The sequence below is a fragment of the Numida meleagris genome, chromosome 4 (assembly GCF_002078875.1).
Source record: "Numida meleagris isolate 19003 breed g44 Domestic line chromosome 4, NumMel1.0, whole genome shotgun sequence".
Classification (NCBI taxonomy): domain Eukaryota; kingdom Metazoa; phylum Chordata; class Aves; order Galliformes; family Numididae; genus Numida; species Numida meleagris.
In genome coordinates this window covers 89,054,336-89,076,921 of record NC_034412.1, presented here as the reverse complement: position 1 = coordinate 89,076,921, position 22,586 = coordinate 89,054,336, and the positions used below count along the sequence as shown (strand labels likewise).

The 22,586-nt window shown below is 39.4% G+C and overlaps 1 protein-coding gene across 10 annotated transcripts in view; it reads left to right on the top strand.

Moving 5' to 3' along the window:
• SH3BP2 (SH3 domain binding protein 2) overlaps positions 1-16,484 on the top strand; it is a 37,805-nt gene extending 21,321 nt beyond the window's left edge. For 9 of the 10 annotated variants that reach the window (XM_021395369.1, XM_021395367.1, XM_021395368.1 and 6 more), the window contains 12 exons: positions 2,822-2,964; positions 3,950-4,052; positions 6,270-6,387; positions 6,967-7,037; positions 7,432-7,520; positions 9,407-9,472; positions 10,007-10,601; positions 11,658-11,766; positions 12,079-12,134; positions 13,378-13,459; positions 13,704-13,763; positions 14,241-16,484. In XM_021395369.1, the coding sequence (XP_021251044.1) occupies positions 2,829-2,964; positions 3,950-4,052; positions 6,270-6,387; positions 6,967-7,037; positions 7,432-7,520; positions 9,407-9,472; positions 10,007-10,601; positions 11,658-11,766; positions 12,079-12,134; positions 13,378-13,459; positions 13,704-13,763; positions 14,241-14,378 (1,623 nt within the window). In that variant the 5' untranslated portion in view covers positions 2,822-2,828 and the 3' untranslated portion in view covers positions 14,379-16,484. The remainder of the gene's footprint in view (positions 1-2,821; positions 2,965-3,949; positions 4,053-6,269; positions 6,388-6,966; positions 7,038-7,431; positions 7,521-9,406; positions 9,473-10,006; positions 10,602-11,657; positions 11,767-12,078; positions 12,135-13,377; positions 13,460-13,703; positions 13,764-14,240) is intronic. The other variant, XM_021395360.1, reaches the window with a different exon arrangement.

Genomic DNA, 22,586 nt, shown 5'->3' with positions numbered 1-22,586 from the left:
ATCTAGTGTTCTTCTAGGATTGTTTTGTACTCCCCCCCCCAAAAAAAGAAAAATCTGCTTGGGAATAAATTCAGAGTACTGATTTAAGAGACTTATTTCAAGTGTTTCAGTCCAGAGTACCAAAGTCCTCCCTGTGTGTCAGTGACTTCATCCCGAGCCTACATATGAGAATGGGAAGTGGGAAAAGTTACAATGAGATCCAGAAAATATGCACAGCTAAGCTCATTGGAAAGTCTGGCGTTTTAGGTGAAATATGTATTTGCCTGCAGGGAGTTCAGCCACACCTCCTTTATTCACTCAGGTGGATGGGGAAGTTTGAGGGCTTGGTCTGTATTTTCAGAACTGTTTTATTGTAAATAGGCAAAGATAAGGAATGATTGTCAAGAAGGGGAAGCAGAACCTGATACTTTGTTGTTCTTCCTTTTGGTTAAATCCTGTACTGACTGCACTGTAGAACTGGATTCTTTATCCCCTCGTTTCTCTGCTTCTATGTAATAAATATTTTGTTGTCTTCCTGCTCTTTTGGCTTTTCAGCAGATATCTGTGTGGAAGGCCGCCATGACCTAGTCAAATATTTGTGTTTTCTGTATTTACCTAGGGAGGGATACCCTTGTCCCCAGTGTTTGCCATTGGCTTCTTAGAATCTCAGCTTGTGGTTGTTTTGGATAACCTCCCCAAGGTACTTAACTCTCCCTTTTGTGAAATGTTTTCAATCTAGGTACAATAACACTGAGATTATTGCTTAATTCCAAAGTCGAGTTGCTGAAGTCCTTTCTTCTGCTCTTCGTAGAGCAAGCAGATGCTATTTGAAAACAAACCCATGATGGCCTTCAAACCATTGGATGGCATTGAGACTAATGCTAGAGTTAGATGTAGGAAACTGAGATCAGAGTATATCTGGCTGAATAAAAAGTTACAATTTTTGCTTCATCTCTTTTTCTGAACATAATTAGAAACAGGCTGAAATCACTTAATTGTAAATTAGTTTCAAATGTTTGAATGTTGATATACTAGCTCTTAAAATCAAAAATTTGCCCAAGAGTTGCCTTTGTGTTTCTCATTTCAAGGAGATGGCTCTGAGCAGTACTACAGTACTGCAGTGTAGTTGGGTGTTAGCAGCCTGCTGATGAATGCCCTATTTCCCTCATGTTGACTTTTCTGCAAGATTTGGAGAAATTATTTGAAGTTCTCTTTTTGTTGAAGTTTGTTTGAAGTTTTTGTTTTCTTTTTTTATTAGACTTAATACTTTTTACTGTTTTAGTAATTCTTAAGTATTATGTGTAGCCCCTTCTTGGACCTATTAATACACTGCTGTTGCTAGAAATTTCATTGCAGAGAGGAGGAGGAAGGCCCAACTCAGCTTGGAAAAATCTCAATTATGTGATAAGAACAGGAGGGGGTTAGAGCTGAGAGGATATAGCAGCAAAAGTAACAGCTTTTGGTGAGTAGGAAGGTACTGGAAGAGAGCTGGGCAGCCATGGCCCTTGCAGTTTCTGCAAGCGTTTCTGCGAGAACCTGTCTAGAGCCTTACATCCCATCTACTCCCATTGTACCTTTCTATAACACTGGGGGACTGAAAGCTTGTTATGCTTTCCAGGCTGCCTAAAGAATTTCCCCTGCTAGAAATTGCTGGTAATTTCCCCTGCTCTGCACACATACGTCGTCAGCAAAGGCCAAGCAGGTAGCACTAAGTGCTAGGCAGATCTGCTGAAGGATATCCTTGGATCTCCCTTCGTTCCTAACACACGCACTGGAGATGAGATACACTTTACTGTTGGCTCTGAGATTCCTGTATTGAGCTATTGACTTCTGTTACTGTCCCTTTCAAGGAAAGGGGAAGCAAGCACAGGATCCATTAGATTTCAGTATTGTATTACACTTTTTTTTTTTCCATTCTAAACAGTTTCAGAAATGAATTAACAGGTTTTATTCACAAAGGAACTTTACTAGTTTACCTCTTACCAGCAGAGGTCTTGAGCCCTACACCTGACCGTTTTGTGCCTAGCTCAGGCTTACTGCTTGGTTCCTCTGAGGTTGGTTTTTTGTTGTTGTTTTGTGTTCTTTGAATGTTTTACATAAATGGATTTTTAGCTCGTTTCTGTTGCCAGCTGAAGAAAAAAGGGTCTTACAGTGATACATCAGGTAGGAAAAACTGCTGCTTGAAAGGGTAGTTCTCGTGGTAACCTGTATAAGATGATAGCAGAGACAGTGGGAACTGCAAAGGCACTTGGTGGAGCAGGGCATTAATAATTGGTGTATGAGTGGAACGTCGTCCTGCAGCAATCCTGAGATGGATTTGATTTGCATTGTCACATATGGCATTCAGTATAAGATTATATGCTAATGCTATTAGTTAGAATAAAACATACAAATGTGAGAGGCATATTTACAATAACTGAGTGTGGTTACTAAAATCTGACTATGGACTCCTTCGCTGCACAGAAAACTACATTCAGTGCCCACGCGTGGTGTAGAGCTTTAGAGAACAAACTGATTTTCTTTCTAGTCTCAGTGTTATCATTTGAGGCAGTTTTAAGATCTAAATAGTGAAATAACATATACTAAGCACTCTTCTATTGCTTTGACAACTGTCAGTCACTTTTGAGAGCAGTATAAAAATAAATCGGGACTTTCTGCGCTGTGTTTTTTATACCTCACAAACTTCCTGGAATGTATGAACACGCGTCTGTCCTGCATACTTGACTGCTGAACCATGTTAGTCGTTTGGAAAACTTGGTTAAGGAAACAAGCTTTGTTTCTCAGTCCTCGTTTCCCGAAGTAAAATCTAACTTTGTTCTTAATTAATTATTCTACATTGCAGTAAGAAGATGGCTGCAGAGGAACAGGTCTGGCCGGTCCCAATGAAGGCAATTGGAGCACAAAACCTTTTGACAATGCCTGGAGGAGTGACCAAATCGGGCTATCTTCATAAAAAGGGAGGCACTCAGCTGCAGATCTTGAAGTGTAAGTTCAATGGTTTTAATTTTTGCCTTTAGAGCCATGAATGCGTTTCCTGTTAACAGGCTCTTCAATCAAGCTGGCCTTCCTCTTTCTCTGTATTGTAATACAGTTTTACAGGAATATATGTATTAAAGACTCATGTTGAAAGAATTTGCTTTAATTGTTTCGAAACTGCAAGTCTTAGATGAAAAATGTTATGATTTTCCTGTATTTAGTTAAATATCTTGTCAAGGCTTTAAAAAGTAAGATTTTAAGGCAGAAACAGATGGGATGTGTATCAATTTCAAAAATTCTTTTATAAAACAAATTTGTGCTCAGCTTTTTCTGCAGTTGGTTATTTGGTACTGGAAAAATATCCCAGTCTTCTATTGCTGTTGTGAAATGGAAATTTTCTCACTGCTAAGACAAGACTGCTTAGTAATAGTAATTACTTGTGGAATCAGAATCCATTTAATAGGACAAAATATAAGACTGGGAGTTTCATTTGTATTCTAGTCATTTCCGATGCCTGCTTACAACTAAACTGTGTTTATACAACTAAGGGCAAAGATTACTGTCTTTGATAAAGGAGAGAGGAGAGTTGGCACTTAGCTTTAAAAAGAAAAAGTAAAGCACCACTTTATTGCCAGCTTGATGCATGTACGTACTGCCGCCTTTAAGAAGAAAAGAGGAGAGATGTTCACCCCAAATCATATTACATTGAACTAAGTAGCTATTTGTAGCCCTCTCATCGTGTTTTAGGCTGCACTCTTATGTTAGCTTGTTTCTTCAGAGAAAGAGCACAGGTGGAGGTCAGGCTTGCAGTCTCTTGGGTTTCTTTTGAGGAGCTTCATGTGAGTGGTCAGCAGCCAGCTGCCACTCCACTACTTTGTGCCCTTTTATAAGGATTAATGAAATTCACTAGGGCCTCCTAACTTGGTTAGAGCTATTGTTCTAGAATTTAGTAGTGCCTTTGGATTTATATCTTACTTGCTTTTTTCTTTATCAGGGCCACTGAGATTTGTGATTATCCATGAGGGATGTATTTACTACTTTAAGACCAGCACGTCTGCATCTCCACAGGGTGCATTTTCTTTGAATGGTTACAACAGGTGAGTGCCAAAACGCAACGCCCTAGGCTCTTTTACTGAATGGGGGTAGGAGCTGCCTTTCATTTTGAATAGTTAGTTCAGCTATGTCTGTTACTTTGGTCAAGCACTGGTCTCGCATTTCGAGAGATGAATTCCTTTCAAATTGTATGTATGTTTCCTGTACTGTGCAAGTGTATACCCTTCATCTTTTGTAATTCTCTACTAAAGCTTTTAAAATTGCAAAGGGTTTACCACTGCAGTGGGTTTGCACTTGTTCCCTTTTTAATGTGGACTTTGCACACACAGATAGATATGGATTCTTCCAGACAAATTATCTGGAATTAGAGCAGAATATTTAAAGTTCCTGATTCAGTAACGCTAATTGGTGTCAAAATTGAATCACTTTATTACAGGAGTAATAAAGTGAGAGAGTACATGTGCAAAATGTCTGACTCATTCTGCTATACATTATAAATTTTAATATTTGCTTTTTAAGCTGAAGACAAAAATAAATGGCTTTCAGGTTACCCAGAGTCTCTCTGAGCACACATGTACAGGGCCTACCAATTGCAGTCCGTATTAACCTCAGGAAACTGCTGTTGCAAATGATGCTAAGAAAAGACTAGTAAGATACAGAATGTAGAGAAACAAACCATTGTTGGTCCAAACTGCTGCAGTTTTATTGTATTCATGAATGTTTTTTGTTGTCCCTGCACTGCTTATTACTCTCAGACTTTTAGGATAAGCAGATCTCTCTCATTGTAGTGGGAAGGCTTTTAACTGACCACCACAACAACACGTTTTCTGGGAGTGCTGCTATAACTTGGCCATGAAACTAGCTTCTGTAATCATGTTATTATGAAAAATCTATGGATTTTGTAATTGCTAGAAACTCTCATTGCTTTTTATGTATCTATGTATCTACAGCTATTGGTTATAGAATTGGGACCAGTATCTATGTATCTACAGCTATTGGTTATAGAATTGGGACCAGCTCTTAGTTGGTGTTATGCACAGATATAAGCGTTATTGAAAAAAAGCTTGAAGTGAAAGAAACTTTCATTTGTTAGACTGGGCAGTTTCATAAGGGTGCATGAAAGCAAGTTACTCTAAGGCTTCCTTGGACTTTTATTTTTCAGATTTCATTCAGTAGACTTTAAATTTCAAGAGTGGACAGCAAGTGAGACAGTGCTAATTGTCTGGTGGCTCAGAATGTGGGAATCATTGCCATCCCTCCCAGACATACAGTGGTTATTTCCCATAGTAACATCTCTATTGGCCTTGAATTAGTGGATGAAGTAACATACAGTTCTTTTTATGGCTTTGTTTCAGGCCAGATTAAGAAAAAAAAAAAAAAACAACCTATAACTTACAATTTAAGATTAGGGTTGGAGTTCTAAAAAGATGCACTCTAATTCTGAAAAAGCTTTGCACTTTGCATTGTTCTTAGTGCCAGCTCTGAGGTGTTGATTAATTTCTTTTAATTATTATTACTGGTTTTGTTTTTCCCAAATTCATGTTCGTTTTGATTGGTACTAACCAAAAGTCAAATGTCTCTGAAACCCTCATTGTAGGTTTACAAGCAATCTTCCCTAAATAGAATGTACAGAAAAAACTGTATTCTATGAGGAAATTAGCAAGTTGAAATATATAGGAACAACAAGAAGGTCCCAAAAACTTTCAATCATATTTGTCTATAGCTTGTGCTGAGTAAATCCTATTCATGTTACTTTTAGGTTGCCCACAGTCTTATGATTTTAGTCTCCTTATTCTTTCGAAACCTTCTAGCATGTGTTTCTGAATAGGGTTCTGTTGTGTGTCTGTGAGGACTGAGCTGTATTTTCTCATTTTAGAATCCAATGTGGAAAAAAAAGGCAAGAAACTCTTCTAATTTAGTTTGTGAAAGAGGTTGAATTAAGCTTAAGAAAAAAAGAAGCTCATTTAAAAAGTTCATTAAAACTGTTTATTGAGGAGGTCAAAACATGCATCTAAATCTGGTGGTTGAAGTGGTGCCTTTTCTCCTGCCAGCACCCTCGCGTTATCCTTTCTATTGCTTCAATGTAGAAGTACTACAATTGCAGATATGAGTGTTTTGGTGATGTGCTGTCACTGTTCTTGGGGGTTATTCTCAGCAAGGTAGAACAGGCTGATAAAACTGCTTTCTGAGCTTTGACTTGCACAGCAGAATTAACTTTACAGATTAAGGGATTTTTTTATATTGGTCCTTCTGTTTCCCAGGGTTATGCGGGCAGCTGAAGAGACGACATCAAGCAACGTGTTTCCTTTCAAGTTGGTTCACATTAGCAAGAAGCACAGGACGTGGTTTTTTTCTGCTTCTTCTGAAGATGAAAGAAAGGTATTTTGTGCTCGTTTTAATCGTATTGCAAATGACGAAAGTGGATCTTGGGCTTCCCTAAAATCTACATGAATGGGCACGCAGCTGTAACCAAAGTCTGTACATCTGGTTCTTTGGATTCCTCTGAAAATGATGCCTGAAGTTTTAACTATTTGTGCAAGTTGTAATTTGTTGTAGTGTAGGGAATGGCTAAAAGTGGCATAGCAGATATTACAGTTTTCTTCGTATTCCTGGTTTTTAGCCATGGAATCAATATTTGTATGGTAAACTTCTGATAAAGTATGAAAACTTGCTCAGTGAAATCTCCTACCCATACGCAGACTATGAGCAGCTACATGGCTTTAGGAGTAACAGCTGGAAATTCACAAATGAAAAGTTTAATGTTTTAATACGTTCTTGTAGGATTTTTGATAGCCAAAACATTTTGATTAGTAAATCCTTTCAATATTTATACAGTGGCGTGGATAAATGTTATTTCACTTGCAGACTCACTCTGGTCTTGCAGGAGAAAGATACTGTGCATCTTTTTTTAATGATTTAAAGATTAATGTGTTGAATGTTGTGGGTTTATTTATTTAGAATTGGATGCTATCCCTGAGGAAGGAAATTGATCACTACCATGATAAGAAAGAAACAATAACAGAACTCAGGTACAAAACTTTAATCTTCGTTTGCTTTTCCCTCCTCTTCTCTCTGGCTCTCAGTGGTGTTGTTTTTGGCTCTTTGCACTCACAAGTTATTTACTGCTAAATAATAACAGCTGCAGTAGGCTCCAAGAATGAAGGGCCTACCTAATAGGTAGATTAAAGAGTACCAGGGCTAATAAGTCTTCCTACTAAGAGAAATTAAAATGTCACCTTTGTGTAACACAAAGAAGAATTTTAAAATGACAGCAGCAACAGATTTAGCTATTGATATGGGAATAGATCGCTTCTGCTTTACAAGTATTACTTTCCAGTGCTGCAGTCTTGCCAACAGATATCTTTATTTTTCCAAGACTTCTAACACAGTGATGCAAAAGGGACTCTGTCTTTTCTTTTGCAGTGACTCTGGTTCTGATGCAGACAGTTTCTATGGCTCAGTAGAACGTCCCATTGATATCAAGTATTCTCATCATTCAGCAGATAATGAAGGTGAAAATTTTAGATTTGATAAATGATTTTTTTTTTTAATCTTGTTTTCCTTCTGGATTCTGCAGGAACTATTCCAGTAGCTTAAGCAGACTGTCTGATCTAGTTTGCAACTGAGAACTAAAAATGGTTATTTTTACAAGGTGCATAGAACTGTTGTAATTTAAAATCAGAAACAGACTGTGTCATAAGACCATTAGTAAAAAATAAGTGGTAACTAAAGAAATTCAGCCTTGGCCAGGAGGTGTCTGACACCTAAAACCATCTCAATATGACCCTTAATAATATAGTCTTAAATTTTTATCTTACGTTTTCATTCGGACCGCATGTTGGGAAGCCTGTAGATGTAGCAGAAAGATAAAATATGTGTGTCCGTAGATCATAGTCTGGCAGTATGCTGTCATGGTTCAGTCTAGTTTCTGTGACAAGAGGGCGAAGGGACCCATGGATCCATAACCCGGGGAGGGAAAGGGGGGTGGGTGGGGAAAGTACACCCTGAAAGCATATTCTGACAACGTGGTAAAACATTGTGGAAATAGCTGCCTCTCATCTAGACTGTAAAAACATTTCATCTGTCCCAACAGCAAGCAGTAATTCGTTCTGGGATGTTGCTGCATCTGTGCTGTAGTCTGCTTAATACAAACCAGAACTCCTCCCGGTTCAGGAAGATCTCACGTTAGACTAATGAATGGCCGAGGTGGAACACGTAGAATAATGTTATTCTGTGACTTTCAAACCGAGAAACTTTTTAAAGTAAGGCTCAAAGAGTCTCATTCTTAGCAGAGTCACTTTTTAAATTCAGTTTGATAACGGTTACTGTAGCTGCTTCACAGTAAACAATTCTGGCTGCGTGTATTTATTTTTAGATAGAAATGGGGATTTTACAGAAAGCCTGTCACACTGAGATTTACAGCGTATTTCAGCAACTAACTTCTTAGTCAAGAGACACAATACAGGAACACAACACATGAGAAGACTTGCTTCAAGGTCCAGCAGAGCTCCTTCAGTAGGCATTTTCTGATCTGCCCTTTCAGATTTCTCAGGGTAGGGTTGATTGGAGCAAGTGCTCTGATTTCCTGACAGGAAATTCCTGACCATTTTTCCTGACTAGAACAAAAAAAACAGGAGTTTGACTCTAGGAAATCCGGTTGGATTGTTGCAAAGCAGAGGGAAGCACTCATCAGCATTTTGTATAGGGTTGTGGTTTAGAACATTGATGTTTATGGAAGGGAAGGATTGTATACAATATGAATTATGTTTGGAGAGGCCTAGGAGCCTAAATAAGGATCATTATTATACCAGTTAACTGATTTTTATCAGCTAACCTTAGCCTTTTCCCCAGCCTCTGCTGAACCTCTTTCTCTAAGGAAATACTACCTATTGTCCTTATGCTCATATCATAGTCAGTGATGAGAAATTACTGCCTAGAGGCAGTGTGCTTTTCATGTCTGATTATTTTGACTTACAGACAACATTTAAGTCATTTGTTGTGGTGTATTTTGTTACCAGAGCAAGGCAAAAAAATTAATTATTTTGTAGATGATGAGGCTTTCTTAGCCACCCATACTGCAAAATCACTGAAGTTTCTGTGTTAGGTTACTTTTGGGTTGTTGAGTTTTTGTTTTTCCAACTTGTTTAGCAAATATATCAGTTTGTAATTGTGCCTCTGTAACTGGTTTGAATTTTTCTGAGGAAGGCAATGCCACTAGAAAGTGTCACACCAGAAGGTACATTTTAATTTCAAAGACGGAGAAAAACAATGTGCTATGTTCTTCGTTCACTGTTGTAAGCAATGGCTTTCTTGATTGATATCAAAATTCAAGAAAACACATGCTGTAAACAGCAGAGAGGTGGCCGTCTGAGTCTGACACATGGATTTTTAACTGCAGATTATGACCAGGAGGAAGACGATGAATCCTACTTGCAACCAGATACTTCTGACATAGTGAAAGATGGTAGGTGATTTCCTTTATTCCCTTCACAAAAGGCTGGCAATGAAGATCATATTTGTGTAGGATGCCAGATCATTGTTTTGGCTTAATCATACCTAAAGTGTTGCAGGTGGCAAACTAACTGAAGTAAGACACAGGCTTCAAATCTTGAGAGGTATTTAGGGTGAGAAGAGCCTAGTAAGAGCAGCAACAGTTCCTGCCAAGTCTGCTGCCCTGAGGGACCTGTATGTGGTCACAAGTCAGGAGGAAGGGGTAATTCTTTTTACATAGTCTTTTTCCCTTTATTATCAACAAAGGAAAAATTCTTTGCTAAGTTGACATAAGCCATGCCTGAATAAAAATTGTAGGAGATCAGTACGTGTAATGTGCAGAGTTGTGCTGAAAGCTGAATGTTTACCCAGCATTTCAGGAACTATCAGACTGGATGCTAATAAATATATCTTAAATCACGTAAAATAAATCTGAAAAGTCTAGTTTCTTGACATGTTTTATTTTCTCTGCAATGTGCCATGTTTGTTGGGTATTTTCTTTGAGCAGATATCATGGTCCTGCCCCCAGCCTACCCACCTCCACCAGTTCCTCATGTCAGAAAAACTGCCTACTCGGAGTCAAGGTCGCATTCCTTTTGTGGAAAAACTTCTGGGTCAGTACCACCGCCACCACCTCCTAAAAGGAGCTTACCTGAGATCAAAACAGAGGATTTCTTCAGTGTGAGGGAGCCCCAGTTACCGAGCAGAGCTGAACCTAATCTAAAGATTCAGTCCTCCAGCCGGAGACCAAGTGAACAGCCGCCTCCTATACCCCCTTTACCGCTTTTCAAAAAGCCTTTTTGTGTCAAAGACCCTTGCTCATTGCCTCCGGAACCTATGCCTCTATCTCAAGTTCTCACTACTCCAGAAGGATGCGAGAAGCTAAAAAGCTTAAACCTTTCACCACGAACTCCTCCTCCACTGCCAAGCAATAAACCCAAGTTGTCCCAGATGACTGAAAAAACAGTAGAAACCAAAGTGCCAAGAGAACATGGTAAACCGGGACTGTTTGTGCCTCCAGTGCTTCCAAAACCGCCTGTGCCGGGCCACCAGCATCCTGTACTTAAACCTAGACCAGAGAAGCCTTCATGTCCCCAGTTACAGTAAGTGTGAAAATACATCCCAGTATCAAATTTTCCGTAGAGTTTTTGTCAATCAGTTCACAGACATCATTTGTCAGATATGCATTCATGTCTTCTAGTCTTCTCCGCACCGTTCCTCTCATCCTCAGTACATGTTTTTTTGCCTGGGTATTTGTTATTTGGAAATTTTGTAATGAATTTTACTTTTGAAATAATTCAGAAATAGATAACTTAAAAAAATAATAATTTTTTGTAGTTTGTTTTGGTGGATGTCTTAAAGACTTAATGCCTTTGATCACAACAAATAGGAAACCTTTACGTCAGAAAGTAAGTGAACCACAAAAAATTATTTTAGGCCTCTGTGGAGACAGGAAATATTTTGTATAAGATCAGTTTTAGTAAGGGGTGTGTGACTAGCTATGCTGGTGAGGCAGTTGGAAATACTTTTGTCTGCTGGATCATTCAGCTTTAGAGAAGGAATGAAAAACTCTTTAAATGCAGTACAAGAAAGAGGGATTGATTTATAGGAGTGAGTCCACCAAGAAGTTTGGGCACATGATATGTGAGGAGAGGCTGAGAGAAAGAATTGGGTTAGTTCAACCTTTAGGAAGGCTAATAGGAGATGTCACTGCTGTCTGTTAGGAAGGCTAGTAGGAGATGTCACTGCTGTCTACAACTACTTAATGGGAAGGCAGGGAGAAGACAGAACAAAAGATCTGCAGTGATAGGGTAGGTGGCAACAGACAGAAGTCATGACCTTGGAAGTTACAGTTAGATATAAGGAAAAGCTTTTCACTTTGTGGATGGTCAACTCAAAGAGGCTGTGTGATCTCCATCCTTGGGAATACTCAACCAGACACAGCTGCCTGAGCTATATGGACCTGCTTTGTGCAGGAGCTTGGACTAAATCATCTACAGATATCCCTTTCTACCTACATTATTCTGTGATTCTAGGGCTGATAAGTCCTAAACTGAAACTTTCTCTTCAGTTCTAGTTTTATTATCTTTTCAGTGCTTGGGTATATTGGTTCTGTTTTCAGTGGAGATGTCCTTCAGTTTTTGTTCTGTTTCTGCCAGGAGATCACCACCAGATGGGCAGAGTTTTAGAAGCTTCTCATTTGAAAAACCAGCGCTGCCCTCCAAGCCAAATCAAGCGAATGATGATTCTGATGATGACTATGAAAAAGTAAGAACAAACAGATGATTCATTCTTAAAAGACCATTTTTCCTGCTTTCTCTGTGGGAGGGCTTTGGGACATGTTTCAGGGAAAAAAAGAACCTTCTGAAAACACAATGCTGTGTGATTTTTAGGTTTAAGGAATGCCTATATAAATTCTGCATTGTAGTCACTGGTGTACAAGAGGAAGAAACATAAAGATTAAAGCTCTACTAACAAATTAGATACTGATGGCTGTAGCTTGTTTGGATAACATGCTGTTGGTATTTTGAATTTTCATTGTTCTTCACAGTTACTTACTTTCTTTGTATTTTCCTATAGGTTGAGCTGCCTACGTCAGTATTTCTTAATACCTCTGAATCCTTAGAAGTTGAAAGGTAGACATGGCTTTTAAAAATTGCTTAAAATCCTATAAAAACCTGCACTGTGAACAGTAGTTTAGAAATCATTTTGAGATATATAATTTGTGTTTAAAAACATGGGAATGTATTTAAATCACTTTAATATGGAAATTGCTTTCTAGTGGAGTTAGTTAAGTGCTCATGTAACAGTTGAGAAAACATAGTACTTATAAAATGATTTTACCCCCTCTGGAAGTGATTGTTCTGCCAGGATGCTAGATGGGACTGAAAGCCAGATCTTCTGTGGCACATTGCTGATTGAGATGCTAGAACAGTAAAATTCTGTCCAATATGATGTACTATAAATTATTACAACTGAAACAGATTTTTTGTAAGAGTTGCCACCAGTGTGCACTTGTCACCAAAAAGGGCAATGTTATTCTGGGATGTATGGAAAAGAGTGTGGCCAGCAGGTTGAGGGAGGCGATCATCTCCTTCTACTCTTCCCTGGTGAGACCACATCTGGAGTGCTGTGTCCAGTTCTGGGCTCCCCAGTTCAAGAAAGACAGGGAACTTTTAGAGAGAGTCCGGTGGAAGGCTACAGAGATTGTAAGGGGCCTGGAGCCTTCTCCCATGTAAGGAAAAGCTGAGGGTCTGGGGAGATTCAATTTGGACATTAGGAAGAATTTATTCTCAGAAAGACTGGTAGTGCGTTAGAACAGGCTGCCCAGGGAAGTGGTGGAATCACCATCCCTGGAGGTTTTCAAGAAAAGGGTAGATGTGTGGCACGTGGTTTAGAGGGCATGATGGTGATTGGTTGATGGTTGGACTTGGATGGTCTTAGAGGTCTTTTCCAACCTCAGTGATCCCATGATCTACAATTAGCAATGCTTATAAATATCTAAGGGATGGGAGTGGATGGAGCCAGGGTCTTTTCAATGGTGCCCAGTGACTGAACAAGGGGCAAAAACTGGAACACAGAAAGTTCCATCTGAACATGAGAAAGAAATCTTTACAGTGAGGGTGACAGAGCACTAGAACAGGCTGCCCTGAGAGGTTACGGAGTCATCTTCTCTGGAGATACTCAAATCCCACCTGGACCCTTTTCTGTGCAACCTGCTGTAGGGAGCCTGCTTTAGCAAGAGCGGGGTGACTGGACTAGATGATCTCCAGAGGTCCCTTCCAGCTCCTATAACTCTGTGACTACAAGAATCTACATGTTAAAGTTTTCTGGATCATATAAGTAACATATGTAATGATTGTACTGTTTTTATTTTAGGATATTTAAAGCTACCAGCCCAAAGGGACAGCCACAAAATGGATTATACTGTATTAGGAACTCATCTACTAAGACTGGAAAGGTAACTTGCAATTGCAGAATCCACCCCTACAAAAACCTTTTAGATTTAGAGATGCTGTATTTTTATATGTTAAAAGTACTTAACTTAGATTTTCTTGCTTGTTGTTAAGTACTGAAACAATTGCTATCATAACTTCAGTGAATTTTTTGTAGGCTGGTCAATTGATTGTAAATAATTCCTTAATTATGCATTGGCTTTGAGCTTATCAGCTTAGATTGATTATGTTGCATTTTCCATTGTTAAGGTATTAGTTGTGTGGGATCAATCTGCAGAGAAAGTGAGAAACTACAGAATATTTGAAAAGGTTAGTGGCTCTGCTGTATATTAAGCTTTTGCATATGTGTATATATGTGTGATATCGTGTATGTATAGTGTGCAAGTATGTGCGTATGTATCACAACTAACAGTTCAAACTTACCCCAGTTCCAAAAGTAAAAATAAGCTGCTTTACAGATATTTGTTCCAGGAAGAGGATGTAAGTGATCGGATCTGGGCTTTCTGATTGCTCTACTGTACAAAAGACAAAGTAGCTGCAGATGTCCAAATCTAAATATCAGCTCCAGTCACATTCTAGGGGAAGGACTATGAAATTCTTGAGTTTAATTTGGACTTATTTGTCAAAGTGAGGAGCTTGCAAAGCAGCGGCTTGATGGAAAGATCTTGGTTCTGACAATGTTTTTTACTTGTTGTCAGTGGTTGGTTTTTTTTAATTTGTTTTTCTCTTTTTAAACACTAAGAAATATTGCTGCCAGTGACTGTGTATGTTTCTGTTCTACGACAGGATTGTAAGTTCTACCTGGATGCAGACGTCATGTTTCTGAACATGGGGAGTTTGGTTGAATACTACAGCACTCATGTCCTACCTAGTCATGGCAGCCTGATTCTTCGGTGTCCTTATGGTTACTCTAAGCCCAGGTGACATGGCCAGCATAATTCACTGATACTGAGGAAAAATGGGTTCCCCGTTGTCCTGGAATTAAATGTGGACTTGCGCCACTGTTGGATTTCCTGTAGTTTGCACACAGAAACTGAGTTTATTTCAACCGTTTGCTCTCATGTGAACTATGCCTCCACTTAATGAACTCTTGGTAAAACTTTACAACCCGGATCAGTGGATTTTGAGCCTTTCTTTCCGAAAGATCTGAACGGACTATTCCGTGAAGGCCATCTGCAACACCTGCACCTTTACATGAAACTGCTGCTATTACTAATCTCCTCGGAATGTGGAGGAGAACAATGTCCACATGAACAAAGAAGTGTTGTGAATACAGACAGTATGGAAGAGGGAAACTTGTGAAAGTACATCAGAACTCATTTGTGACAGGGAATACTAATATTCTGACTTGAAGGTTATTGCTCCTTAAGTCAGGACTGGTGCTGAACTTGTAGTTCTTGCATAGTTGATGTGTAAATAATGAAGTCTTTTGTGCAAATAATTTGGTTTACTACAGGTAAAGATGATTGGGAAACGCGGCATTTTCTAAGCCACTTGATACGTAAATGTGATTTGTGATTACAGTGTCTGCAGTAATCAGTGCTGGGATACTGTCCAGCTGATGGGGTTATGGCATCATATGTATTACTTAGGAACACTTCGGGTAGGACTAGGATAATGCTGGTTTGGTTTTAATGGGAGTCCCATTCCTTAGTTCTGAACCAGAAGGTTTTTTAAAACACAAGAGAAAGCTGCAATTATTGTGATGTTACAACTGTTCCGTAAAATGTTGCGGTCACTTTGTGAGGATCAGGTTGTCAGCCAGTTGCATTCTCTTCTGTTGTAGTGCAAAGCATCCTGCTCTAGTCTACTTTTTGTAGATCTCTACTAATTTTTTCATTATTAAAATCTCTACTAACTCAAAATAAATGCAATGCAAACAAGATAAAATCAGTTTTTAACGTACTATCAGCACTATCAATGACAGGTGTTTGCAGGGTGCTTGTTTGTTCCCTCATATTGTGGGGACAAGTATTCTAAACACAGGGGCTTGTTAGCTCTGAAATTGCCCTACTCATGAAGTTTAATAAAGAGAAAGCTATTTTAATGACCTGCTACAATAAGTTGGTTAATTCAAAAGTACTGTCAAAATGATCTTATCTTTAATAATGTTGATGAGACTTAATAAAAAAAAAATAATTTGCTGTAACTCTTGAAACAGGAGAAGTTATCTGGTTTCTGTCAGTTTGAACTCGTAAATTCCACTTTTCTGCTACCTTTACAAAGGTTATATGTCAGATTTAATTTTATTGTAATGAAATGGGCACAGCTTTAAAAACATTAAAATGTTACAGAATAATAATTTCGTTTTATGAAAACAAAAAAAAAATAGGATTTAGTCCCTACGGGATTTTTCTTAATAAGCTGTAATAATAGGACTTCACATAGAGACAGAAGTTCTTGCCTTATGTCCTTTATTTTGTCCAAGTCCAACATGCACAGTATCAGTCATTTGCTTTCTGTTCCCACTATGATACATTTTTTTTTGTGAGCGTAAATTAAAGAATATGCAGTACTTAAATTTCAGATGCAGTTGAATATTGGCTATATCAAATTTGTAATTCCTTTTATTTTCAATCAGTGTCCCCGTGGTTCACTGATCTAATGTGATCCGCTTGGCCAAGAAAGCTGAGCCAACAAAGCACTTTTATAAAAATGCTGGCTTTTTTAGACGTGTGTATCTGGATTTTAGGCAAGTTGTAGTTTTTTACAGTATTTATACGTACTGTTTACTGAGTAAATTTCTCTCTATCTAGGAATAACTGACTTCATTGCACCATGACAGTCATACTTCGGATATGCTATCTTTGGGGTCAGATTCAGGTATTTTTTACTTTAATGTTTGCAATTATACTCTCAAGATTTTTGAACTGTAAGAATACTTACGTAATCCAATCCATATAAAACATAACACTGTCTTTACCTGTATCATAGAAGATTTGCAAATGTATAAATGTTAATGTTAATTTTCTTTTTTATACAAATGTATATATTTCTGAAGTGGATAAACTTCCAATGCCAACTCACCTATTTTGTGGAGTCTCACTGAACTTGCTGAGTGTGTGCTTTAATGCTGTTGCCTGTAATTGTGGTAAGTAGTGCTCTTCCAACTTCACAGAAGAATTAGTTTTCAGCCCTCTTGAATCAAATTTTAGTGTGAGCAACCATGTCAGAAATTTAGCATTCTGGCCATCAGGCAGCATGGCTGGACGTGAAAATTATCCATTTTCTATTTACTTCCAAGGTTCTTGAGTGAGAATCGAGGACTGAAGCATTCATTTTATCTACAGACACAAAACTCAAGTGCAACCATAATAAAAGCTACCTTGGAGGAACAGGAATGTGCTGTGTAAGAGAGCCGAGTCTCCACAGGATTTCTTCAGCAGCTTGCAGGGAGGAGAGGCCCTTTGCATTTCCCAGCACCTAAGAGCCCTTCTGTTCAGCAGTGTCGGTGTAACCCAGCAGGTTTCTCTGATGCCTCCCAAAGGCAAGTAGGAGGGGCAGATAGGGACACACTGGGTAATTCTTCCAAATGGATTCCAAAGAAATCTGCAGTCACACTCACTTCTGAATCATCTTGCTCCTATGTGTTATTCTAGTCTGTTAGCTGAAGAAATAGGTGAAGTTACATTTTTGGTGTTTGTAGGGAAGAAGGGCGCAGTTTAGAGCTCACAGTCTGTCTCCTTTGCCTCTTACACATCTTATACACACCCCACTGCAAGCTCTTTATCTTAAAGTGGTTTGGGGGAGAAGAGTAAAAGCAGTATTTGGCATGCCAAAATACGCAGTTTGTGTTTGGTAATGCACAAGTCAAAATAATTGATACCAGTTTTGGATAAAATGTTGCACTTTCTATCCAAATTTCCACGAAAGCTTTGTATTTGTGGGGGAATAATTCTTCAAGGGAAAATAAATAGAGTAGTTGTGAAAATACAGGTTTTAAAAAGAGACCATCAATCAACAGTGTAATAATGGAATAATAGGGATACTAAAAAGGAATCTGATAACGAGCTTTTCTGTGAAAATGAGGGTGCTACATCCTGCTGCTTTTTGTCAACTACCCCCTCAGAACACAGCAGTTTTCACGAGAATATAAACAAGAAATGAGACTGTGCTCTCTGTTTTGTCATGCTTTGGAAAATTCAAAGAACTACTGGTTTCTGAAGCTTTGACAGTGATTAGTTTGAATTTGGTGACATCTGCTGGTCAGCCGTTTCCACGCAGGGCTCTGCTCAACAGCAATATCAATGTGAAAGGTGTACAGAAGTCATTTGGGTGGACATCATTCTTAAGCGACTTTGGATAGGACCTAGAGTTTAAAGCCTAACTCTAGGTGAAAATCCGATGAGCCGAGGCTTTGAAGGTTAAGGCATCTTTTGGCTCATGTTTCTTACCTAAGTAGCAGCGTTTAGCAAAATTAGTCATCGGAGTGTATTTTAATCTAGGTGACAACAAAATTAATAGTGTAATATACGCAGGAATATAAAATTCAAAAAAACTATTTTGAGGTAGAATTTACATAGTCATAGAATTTACACAGACATCTGAGCACTACCTAAATACCTGACATCGTGAAGCACTAAAGACTTGTTCTGAACATTAAATACTTCACCTAGCATAAGTGTCTGATGTTGTAATAGCTTCCATCTTACTAAGAAGTCAACATCTTGAAATAATTTTTTTCTAGAAAGAGAAGCGCTCTAGATGACCGTGATTACAGCCTTTTAAATATGAGAGCTCAGAGTTGGGACTTTAAATATGAGAGCGCAGAGTTCTCTTAAAAAAAAAAAACAAAACATGGCCATAATGGCCCTATAAGAATTGTGGAAGTAAAATTACACTAAAAACATAACCCTAAGGAAGTTGTTCTGTACAGAAATGATAGTAGTAACTGCTTGCAAGACTAGATCTCTGGAAATAGATGGGGAAAATAAATGGGGACCCAGCTGGCCCTTCTTTGGGTTAGCACTTTGCTTTTTAACAGTATCATACTGTTCGTACTGATCCAACCTTGATCCGTCTGGTTCTTGTATTGGGAAGCAGATATGCACTTCAATAGTGACCTTAAAGATTTTTTTGCACAGCTAGGGTCTTGCGTTTGTATTGAAGGCCATTGATGTGAAAAGTACATGACAGGAAAAGAGAGAATCTATTCCATGTGAACAGGGTTTTCTTGCAAGACAACTAAGGAAAGATGTTCCAGGTGTATTCTCACAAGCTGTCTGTTTAGAGATTCAGTGATTACACCGTGCTTTGATTTACGCTGTGCTAGCATTCATACCTACTTATTTTTCTAAGTTAATGGCAGCTACACCTTAACCATGGGGTGCTGCTGAAAATTTGCCTTTTTAAAATTAAATTTAATTTAAAAGACTTCAAAAAACGTAGTAATAAATTAATACGAAGCTTTAAATAATTTTTTTTTTTCATGTTTTTCAGCTCTCTTTATTACTTTGAACTTGCCCTAGTATCTTCTTTTTCTTTCTTTGTTTTATTCTCCGTGGTCTGTTTTTGAAGTCCCAGCTCTTCGAAAGGTACGACTTCTGGCAGTGGCACTTTTTCTTCTGTTACTAAAGGATAATGTTAAAAAGTAACTAAAACTTTCAGCAGCTTTAGTAACATTGGAATTAGCACAGAAGCACCTTGTAGTGAGCATAAGCATCATGTGTCTTCTAGATTTATGAAGTTTTAAATGTTGCAGTTAAAAGAATCTGCTTTACTTGGAGAAGGATTTTGAAAAAACAAACCCAGACCTCCACAAACAGCATTGTAACATTATTAAGAGAAAGTTATTGCACAACTTGTATTAAGAAGCTCGTGCAATAACATAAGCGAAACTCTTAGTAACTGACTTGAACCATGAAGCTAGATTGATACTTAATCTGAATAGTGTATGAACATTTTCCAATTCCATCCTAAGCATAAAGCCAATATTTTTCAAACTTAAAACCAAGCTTAGCCTCTGAGTTTCATAGAATGGCCTGGGTTGAAAAGGACCTCAAAGATCATTGAGTCTCAGCCCCCTGCTGAGTGCAGGGTTGCCAACCACTAGACCAGGCTGCCCAGAGCCACGTCCAGCCTGGCCTTGAATGCCTCCAGGGATGGGGCATCCACAGCTTAATAGATCGTATGTAAAATCTCACTGTTCTGCCCTTTCTCCACCTGTAGCTTCAGTTCTCTTTTTTTTTTTCAGCTCCAGGAAACCTCAGATGTGATTTTGTTTGGTTGTGGAGGGAGATCAGAGCAGTCCAGAATGTGCTTTTCCAGGTAGTTGTTCCGTCAGATGTTTCTCTGCTATACATGCCTTAAAGAATAGGAAAATTCTTCTTCCTTACATAAATAAGTAAAAATAAATATACAAAAAAAAAAACAACCAAGCCTCCCTCCTGTGAAGAGTATAACCAGCGAGATTTGCAGCCCCTTGGGTGTTTCGCAAAGATAATTGGTGCTTGCCTACCCACGCTCTCCCTCTGCTTTAAGTCTATATGGCTGATCAGGAACTGCCTTTTACTTTGCCAGCATCAGACAAGGAAGTTTCAAGATTAAGGCTTCTTTTTGAAGGCCCTTGGGAAAACCAGCAAGGAATTCACAGAAGAGCATTGTTTATTTAGAGGAACCAGAACTTCACCTGAGAGCTGGAGTAAAAGGTCTGTGTGAAATGAAAATCAGTGACCGTGGTAGGGAAGTAAGTCCTGCCCAGAAATGCCCAGTCCACAAACTGTCAGAAAAGAGCAGCTCAGGCAAACCAAGAGGGAGAGAAATATTTTAATACTGTCATTTACACTTTATAGGTACAAAAACTGACCTAAAACTGCGTATGTGGAAGGGGCACACTCTGTATAAAGGAAAAGATAAACGTTTTAATGCCAGATTTGTGACATCAACCACCTATCGCTCTTCTTACCGGTAGCGAAGTTTGAGCATTCAGGACTGCTAATGCTAAGGTAAAGACTTGCATGAAAATAACTGTACAGTATTTTCTGATACCTGGTAATGCCAAAATAAAGTAGCCGGTGTACATGAATATATTTTCATTGACTCTTTTATTTTAGATGCTATGATCTACTGTAGCATAGTACTGCTGATGACTGAGTCTGCATAACTTCCTGCAGAAGAATCAGGTACATCTATACCAGCTGAACAGTACCAAATTCTGATGCTTCATGTCTGAACATTGTACTGTTGTACTACCTGTAAATATCTGATGTTTTTCTGTTTGTTTTGTTTTGTTTTGTTTTTATGGACCAGTAAATATTATCCAGTATATGTGCAGATATGCATACAGCAAATGCAAAACTACATGTAACAACCTTGTCTTGGTTGTTCTGTCACACCTCTCACAGGTAGTGCAAAGACCGTGAAAGAGTCAGATACCATGGCTGGAAAAACACTGTATGGTTCGTATTATTGTACCCTTGGTTGTAGCTGTAATCCTGTAAAATGAACTGCTAAGAGTTATCGAAGACAGACAAGCCTGAAATAGCACAGCAGTGCTTTTTCAGATTCTCAGTGCCGTAGTTCAGCAGTACTGTGTACTGCTTCAGTATGCTGAGCGTGTGTGCCCTCCCTTATGCTGCTACCCACAAGATCCCACCTTTGCTTCTGTGCTAGCGCTGGCTTTCATGCAGCGGGGGAGGAGGCAGCTCAGGAACCTGCTCAGGCCAAAAACTGAATTGGCAAGATTAATACTGTCATGCATTAGCTTTAACAGCCTCTGGCTACAAAGTGAGCTGTTTGAGTCTGCTGATTCAGCAGAAAGCTGATCTTGCCCCCTCACGCCCCAATTTTTTCCATCAGAGTAGCTAAGTGAAACAATATATTCTTTGGCCTCGGTACTATGCAAGGAATTTGGAAGGGGAGAGCAGGAATGGTGACCTTGGGCAGGTCACAGGCTAGTACAGCAGAAAAAGAGAGGGTTAAAGAACAGCACTTTCTGCCGCTTTTTCATGTGTTCAGATGTTTCACCATCAGACTGAATAGCGGCAATTGATAAAATTCAGCCTCTCATCAGCCTAAACTGCTGGTGACGCAGCACCCTGTAGTTACAAACACTTTAAGCCAGCACTGCTAGCAAAACAAATGATGTTGTCTTCCCCCAGTGCCTGGACACCATTTCTGATCTCAACATCACCTTCCCTCTTGGCACTAATGTTCTTATAGCCATGGCTAGGAAAACCATTATTTTAAGACAAAGCACTATTTTTTTTTTTTTGCCGAGTACATTTTTATATGAATGAGTTGTCCCATTTACTTCACCAGGCAAGAAAAAGAGCTAACACAAAAGTGTTCGAGAGGTGAACAAGGTGCCAAGCTGAGGGGGAATTCTACCATGCAGTCATCCACAAGCCATGGGGAAGGCAATGCATGAGGCAGGTGCACACCTGCAACCGACTTGATTAGACTTTGAACAAGACCAAGACAGTGGTAGCTTGTATGTAAACACATTACTGGGTCTAACAGGGCTCAGTACCAGATGGGAGAAGTGACTTTATATATTTTGGGTTTACAGCAACAGCCCTACCCGAAAACCACTCAAAATGTAGTTGTTCTCTAATTGTTAGTAATTACACCAACACCTATTGTGGAGTGATTAGGCAAACCTACAGCCAGGAGTGTCTTGCTATCAGATTTGCAAGTTATCCTGTCTACTTTGCAACTAAATCACTGATTTCATCGGTTGAGATCAATTTCAAGTTCTCATGTATCTCTACAGCGGGCGTTTCAATTCTAAGCAGCGAAGATTAATCACCAGAAAGCGCAAACCAGGGCTGGGGGGTATCTTTCTACCGCACCGCTCCTCGGCAGTTACTCGACTGCTGCCTCTACCTCCCGCCTTGCTGCACATAAGCTCCTAGACCGCGCGCTGCTCCCTTCTACACGGAGCAATCTCTACATGAAGCCCCTTCTTCGGCCTCCGCGAGCCACCCCGCGCTCTTCGAGGCACTCTCAGAGCCGCACTCGCCCCATACGCAGCCACAACCCGCCCAGAGGCGCAGGGCTCCACCACCGCCTCCCCTCACGCGCCTCCCGCCCCGCGGCCGCCTCCAGCCAATGGCGGAGCCGCTTGCTCGCCGCGCTCGCGCCCTCCAATGGGCGGCGCGGTTGTTGGCCTGCGGCCCGGGGAAGCCGCAC